The sequence below is a fragment of the Drosophila nasuta genome, chromosome 3, assembly GCF_023558535.2.
Source record: "Drosophila nasuta strain 15112-1781.00 chromosome 3, ASM2355853v1, whole genome shotgun sequence".
Classification (NCBI taxonomy): domain Eukaryota; kingdom Metazoa; phylum Arthropoda; class Insecta; order Diptera; family Drosophilidae; genus Drosophila; species Drosophila nasuta.
The window spans coordinates 38,507,516-38,514,587 of NC_083457.1; the positions used below are offsets into that span (position 1 = coordinate 38,507,516).

At 36.9% G+C, this 7,072-nt stretch overlaps 1 protein-coding gene across 1 annotated transcript in view; it reads right to left on the reverse strand.

Moving 5' to 3' along the window:
* LOC132794397 (division abnormally delayed protein) overlaps window positions 1-5,977 on the reverse strand; it is a 74,575-nt gene extending 68,598 nt beyond the window's left edge. The window contains exon 1 of the mRNA XM_060804824.1: window positions 4,590-5,977. Coding sequence (XP_060660807.1) covers window positions 4,590-4,875 — 286 coding nt within the window. The 5' untranslated portion in view covers window positions 4,876-5,977. The remainder of the gene's footprint in view (window positions 1-4,589) is intronic.
* Window positions 5,978-7,072: the final 1,095 nt, after the last annotated feature.

The window sequence follows — 7,072 nt, forward strand, 5'->3', positions numbered from 1 at the left end:
AAGTCATAGAAGATGCTTTCATAGTAAATTATTAAAAGGAATTTTCCGTATTTTTACTAGTCCTTGACTTCGGCGCGCAATCAATCAATTAAGTATTCACATCTTGATTCATAAGCTTATTTATTATTTACTCGGGGCAAACTTCTGAAGCAAGCAAAAGTTGCGCTCATTTCAATCCATTAGGCAAAAACTGGACACAAGGCGCTTGTAATTACTTTTCAGCATTCAATCAATTAAAAATGCTTTGCTTACGGTTTAATCGATAGCCCCATGGCTCAGAAAAGAAATGTGCTGGAAATAGACCGAGGAGAAAACATTAAGAGCCTCGGCCATTAGGTTGAAGTGAAAACTTGAACTCGCCTCGTAATTGATGGATGAAGTCAAAGTTACAACAAGAAAATATATATTTGCTAAATGCAGATTGGAAATGTCTTAAATGAACAGTTTTAGGGAAAAAAAAACCATTAACCAGACACGTGACATCTTTGGCCCAGAAAAATAAATGATTCAAATTCAAATTGGTTTTGGCTCTCATTGCCAAAAACATATATCCAAAACGAACTGAAAGCAAATGCAAATGCAATGAAAACAAAGAGAACAAAATGTAGAAAAACAAAAACAAGTTTTGCAGATTATTTGTTTAATGAAACGCACACAGTTTAGACTCGTTAAGCAACTCTCTTTGGGAATTTGCTTAATTTTAATGCCTTTATTTTTGGGCAGCATCGATTTTGATGGATTCATTGCGACTTTAGAATGAATGCTGCAGTTAAGCCTTAATTAGAATCGAAATTTGGATAGTTAATTAGCATAAAAAATTGAAATAATAAAACGAACAGCAGGCGGAAAGGAATGTTGAACAAATAGCCGGATACCTGAAGCATAAATTAAACTTAATTAGATAGAAAAGTATGAAAATTGTAATTTTTGTATATCATTCCTTGCAGTTATTTAATTAGTCTTATTCTCCAAAGTTCTTGTTGTTGTTTATCTCATGCGAGACAGGCGCAAACATGCTCAACCCATTGCATAGTTTATGAAAACTGTTGAAAAGTTCCACTCCACGTTTTGACTTTTCTATTTGCACTTTTCTCTGTTATCTACACACGCCCATATGATGGTGATGATGATGATGATGATGACGAAGATGATGAAGTTGCATGCACGAAGTACGAGTTTTGCTCTAATTTCAGTTGCTTTGCCATTTGTTTAAATATTTAGTAACGTGTTCGTCGCTTTACAAGACATGTTACAAGCAAAGAGATAGAGATACACATACTCGTATACAGATACAGATACAGATATGATTAGATACGACTTCCTGTTTGTTTTTAAAGCATTACTTTGAGCTGATTCTAAACATGTAACGTGTTATTGTTAATGGGCCGTGTTTACGAGTGAGCCAAAAAGCTTATGCTTTATTTTCTTAACCGCTTACATGCTCTCGTAGTATGTGTATCTTATGGATTGCTGCTGCTGCTGTACAGCAACTACAGCTCAATTAGCAGTCGCATAGGGCACGCAATTAAAATGAAATTGAATTTTATGTGGTGCGCCCAAGTGCGTGGCAGGGTTTACATACCAAACAGCAGACGATCAAAACGTGTACAAACCGAGTACAGCAAGTAAAGAAAGAGAGAGAGATAGATAGATACTCGAGTTGTACTCGTAAATACCTGAAAAACATTTATCGTATGCATGACACAGACATCAGATTAGCATCACAAACAGTACATAATCGTAAAAGTAACACACAAATAGTTGAAGACACAGACAGACAGACATAAATAAAAAAAAAGAAGAAACAACATAACACACATGCAGAAGGAGTACAAGTTGAACTACTATGTAAACAGTAAATAAACCAGACTGCGAGCCCAGAGAAGTAAAGTTCGGCATTCACTTAAGCAGGCCATTAAGAGCAAAATGTCTGATGTGGCAAACAGGAAGAGCGAAGATACATACTAGTAGATACATAGATACGCCTGAATATGTAGTCGATGGAGGTGCTCTCCATTTGGCGCAAGCTGCAGATACATTTACACGACTCGAATTAAGATTCCACAAAAGTCAAACGCTAATAGCAACTATTTGAAGTCAAAGTCTGTGAAGTCGGCTCCATTGAGTAAGCGCTCATGTGGATAAATCTTTTTGGTAAAAGTCAGTCGACATCTACAACTACAACTACAACTACATCTACAGATACAACTATGCAATGCGATGCGGGCGTGTATCTAAGAGATACACTTTTTACTTGTGTGTTTATTTGTTAACTACCTGCGTGTGAGAAAAACTGCTCAGCAGGCAGCCGCCAGGTAAGAACACACACACAACTGCAGACAACGGCAAACTTGCAACATCATGCCGCGCGCAGACAAAGACAACTAAAGAACACAGCTACAGATACAGATAGAGATAGAAAGATGGGTAGACAAGTACTCGAAGTACACACATATAACTAAGTATCTAAGTATCTTTGTATCCATGGAGCTGATGCCGATGCCGCGCTGTAATTGTGCGTAAACGTGTAAATACCAAGTCAAGGTCGGTTAATCAATAATAATTATTTTTCACTCAATTACGCACCACAGCACGACGCGCGTCATGTATTTCATAAGTCTATTTTCTTGGCTCGCATTCCTCGAGATAGACGCACACCACTATGGTGATATATTCTCTCTCGAAAATATATACAATTCATTATGGTTGTTGTTGCTTTATGTATTTTTTGTATTTTTTTGCTTTATTTCTGTTTTTGTGTGTTGGCCATTTCGTTGCGCATTCGATGTTATCTCTTTGTTTGGCTTAGCGCCGAGCCACATTCATGTGTGAAATATGCATAAACAAAAAATATGCCAGCACAATTTCGAGTATCTTATAGATGTAAATATACAAAAAACCACACAAAAAAATATTACGTTCATATGTAGATACATTTGTGTGTTGGTGCTGCTGTTGCTTTTGCTGCCCATAGCCTTCACACAGTTAGATGCGTGCCACTTGATATGCCCAGAAACCAGAATAATAAATGATGATGCCGACATCCAGATACAGTCCACAGATAGCAAAATACTTATAATGAACCTGCAGCGTGGGCTGCGTCTCGAGTCGCTCTCTTGGGAAAAACTTTCCAGGCCAAAAACGAACTTTTCGACGAACAACATTGCTCAATATGCTTCTAATTGCGGACGCGCCACTTGCCGCATGCCACACGCTGCTGCCGCTGCCGCTGCCACTGCCGAGGGGTTCGCAACGGTTGAACGCTTGAAGTGACAGACTGACAGCCCAACAGTCAATGCTCAATGAATTTGCATAGAGTTCACATTACCTACACATGCCCAACCGAAAGGGAAGTGTCAGGGGAGGTAAGCGTTAACTACGAGAAGAAACTAAACTTTACTTTGACTGCAAGTGATTTACTTAATGCCAACAGCTGCTGACGCTAGATGTATCTGACAGTCACTATTATTCAATGTATCTCTCTCTCTCTCTCTCCCCTCCCTCTCACTCACTCGGTGCCTAACTATTTTTTTCACACTCAGCGGGATTACCTTTTGATTGAGTTTGTTTAAATCGAAAATATGCAGTAAATTAATTTGCTAATGTAAATATTTATTTTCATTTGCATAAACGGAGAATAGAACCATGTGAATCAATCACTTTGCGAGTATTTGTCATTTTTAAATAAACTAACCACACAGGTGAGACAATGCACAATATTATTTCGATTTGCTGTTTAATGTATTCAAAATATTTTGTATCATTTTTTCTAAGAATTTTTGCAAATTTATTGAATTAATACAAAAGTCAACAAGGCAATAAGAAATGGCTTTAGGAATGAGTATTATAACACAGTAGACGTTCGTAAATTAAAGGGAATTAAATTTATATAACTTAAAAAGCAGAAATTCATTTAAAAATAGAATTTATATTTATTTTATTTTAATAAGTAACTTAAAAAGTAGATAGATTTTTTCTAGTTTATGAAAGTTTCGAATTCAGATGATTAGAATAATTTATATTCTATATGTTTTATAAGTTTAGTTTTATTTTTTTATAAATAAAAGAATTCAAAATAAAACATCTGCTCAAAATTCCATTAGAAACTCTATTCTAATATTGTTATACCTTGTCAATAGAACACTTTTCACTTAATTGCACATTGTATTGATTACATTGTATGATATATTATATATTATGAAAATGTTCTATAATTTTGTATTTTTATTTAACTTTTTATTAAATTTATGGAGCTAACTAACTTATTTATTTATTTAAAGGTTAGCTATAATTAAAATTAATACTAACGCTATTGATAAAGCAATGGCAGCGAAGGCCTTCAGCTGACTAACTTATATTAGAAGTATGTTAAAGTCTTCGACTCTTTGATTTTAATTAAATGTATATTTTATAATGATTTAACTTGAAACTTTTCCAAACGTTATAAGTTTAAATATTAATAGCTGAAGATTTTAGAATCAATGCAAAACTCATATTCACTAAATGTATCTGTTTATTTATTAACATTTTCTTAATAGTATCATTAACTTATTCTCTTCATAAAATAATAAAATGGAATGCAACAATACCTTTTTCATTGTAAACTCCACTCGACCTGATGTCGATCGATTCGAAGTAACCCTTGACCGCTTCGCACTGTAGCGCAGTATCCTTGGCGCGAGAGTCGCGCTGCAGGCGTCGACGGTGGTGCGTTGCGGCGCTGTGTTGATGCTGGTGTTGATGGTATTGGTGCTGGCTGTGTTGAAGGTGGTGGTCATTGGCAGCCGCGCCGACGCCAGCGTCGCCCAAATGTTTGGCCGCAGCCAAGCTGCAGAGAAATGCGACGAGCAGCAACTTTGTCAGACTGCCGGCCATGATGCTGATGATGATGATGTGAAATTCTTGTGCTCAATTTATGCAGAAATTGCAAACCGGACTTCAATCTTTGAGTGTAGCACGTTCTCTTTTTTTTGGTTTTGGTTTTTTTTTCTTTTTTGCTTTGTTTAGCAACGCGATATGTTAAACGTGGGTATGTGTGTGCGTGCGTGCGTGTGTTTGTAAGGCCACTATGTTGATTTTAGGCAGCTTCGCTGCATGTTGCACTAAACAGCTGTTCGACACTAATACACTGACACTGACTGAGACCCACACACACAGACGCACTCAGCTCAATAGGCAGAGCGACTAAGGTAAAGGTAAATGCAAAAGCAACGATTGCGACTGCGACTGCAGCAGAGACGGCGGCAGCGGTAGAGCGCGAGAGAGCGAGAGAGCGGCACACACACACACACTAACGTATTGCACTTGCCGGTTAGGCTGTTTTCACACACACACTCGCACAAACAAAACACGCAGTGAGGTTTTGCTGTTGTTGCTGTTGTTGCTCGCTCTGTAAAAAGTGTGCAAAAAATACGCGTGTCTAGCCTTGCTCGCGATTGTTGTTGCTGCGCTTTGTTTCAACTAAAATAAAACAACTCTGTTAAATTGCAATTTGCTTCTCCTTCTTTCTCAAAGATTTCGATTTCGCGTGTTGCGATTCTTCATGACATAATAATCGCAATAAAGCAATATACATGTGTATAAGTGTGCTTAGGTCTGTCTGCATTTGTTGTCAAAGATTCTGATAATTCAATTCCTTCAATTACGCTTTGATTGCTTATTGAGTATGTGTGTGTGTATGTTTTGAATTGCTTTTCGATTTGTATTTTTATTATGAATTGATTGCTTTATTAATGTGACCCGTCGATTCTCAATTCATTTGCATTCGCTTACAGCGATTGACCGTTACAAATTGCACTCGCGTTTTATTTTATTGGCAGCTATATAGCAGGCCAAGTATTTCAAATAAAGACGTCCGTTCTTCAATACGACAAACGAATACGATTTTCGATTTCGTTGCTCCTCGTTGGGAATTCAAAATCGCGCTGTTACACTACGGACACGTTTACACACGCCGACGATTCGTTCACAACTAACTGTATCTTCGCAGCAAGCACCAATTCAAGCTCGCACCAACATATGAAATGTAATTCTCACAGCACGCTGCTCTGTTCTCTCACTAGCCCATTCAGCATTATCTCTCTCTTTGTCTTTTACGTTGTTATGTTAGGTACGAGAGAGCCACCAGACACTTGTCGAGATCAGGATGCTAAGTTGTCATATTTGTACAATAAATACATTTTACTTTTCAGTAAAATATGATACAGTTAATATTAAGTAATTAATTGTTATTACTGCTGCAAGTTAACGTACATTATTTTATTCGCTCTCACTTTGCTGTTGGCGGCGCTCAAGCAAGCAAGAAATTTAACGTACGCTGTTTGAATCGGCATGCTGTTAAACTCAAAATGGCTCTGTTATGCTCTCTCTCTCGCTGCTGAGAGCGGCGCTCGCATTGCACAGCTAACAGACCGTGGTGCAAAATAGACTTAACATCCAACGAAATTTAAACTCTGAACTGTGTGGGTTGAAATATGAAATATTCATTGTAGCTTAACCGGTTTGATAATTTAATTGATAATAAATTTAAATGAACAAATTTCAAAGATTACTTCTACGAATGAATTATTGCAATTTAATCCATTTGTTTTAAGTAGCACTCGTTGAGACAATAGACTTGTCTTATAGTATGTCAATTTTACGAGTATACCGTCATTTACATTTAAATAAAGAACGTAAATTGATCTATGATGTGCTACCATGCGAGCTCATAAAAAAACAAACAATGCTCTTCTCTCATTCATTGGGGGTTAGGGATTCGCTTTCATCGATGCCGCAACTGAAATTTGCATGCACTTAAATAAAGAGTCTTCTTAATTGACAGATGATTGAATTCGAATTTTCTTATTTATATATGTAGATTTAACGATACATTTAACGAACTGCCCGAAGCTGTGTCTCCATCAGATTGCGAATGCTTTTATCTTCTAATCTTTTTTAAGAACCCATTGTTCTTAATCAGATTTTAGCACCTTTCTCCCGGAGCATTGTGCGACCTAAGCCAGATTATCTGATCAATCAAGGAATGTAGTTTAGGGAATTCTTCGGCAATATCTTTTAAATGAGACCAGGC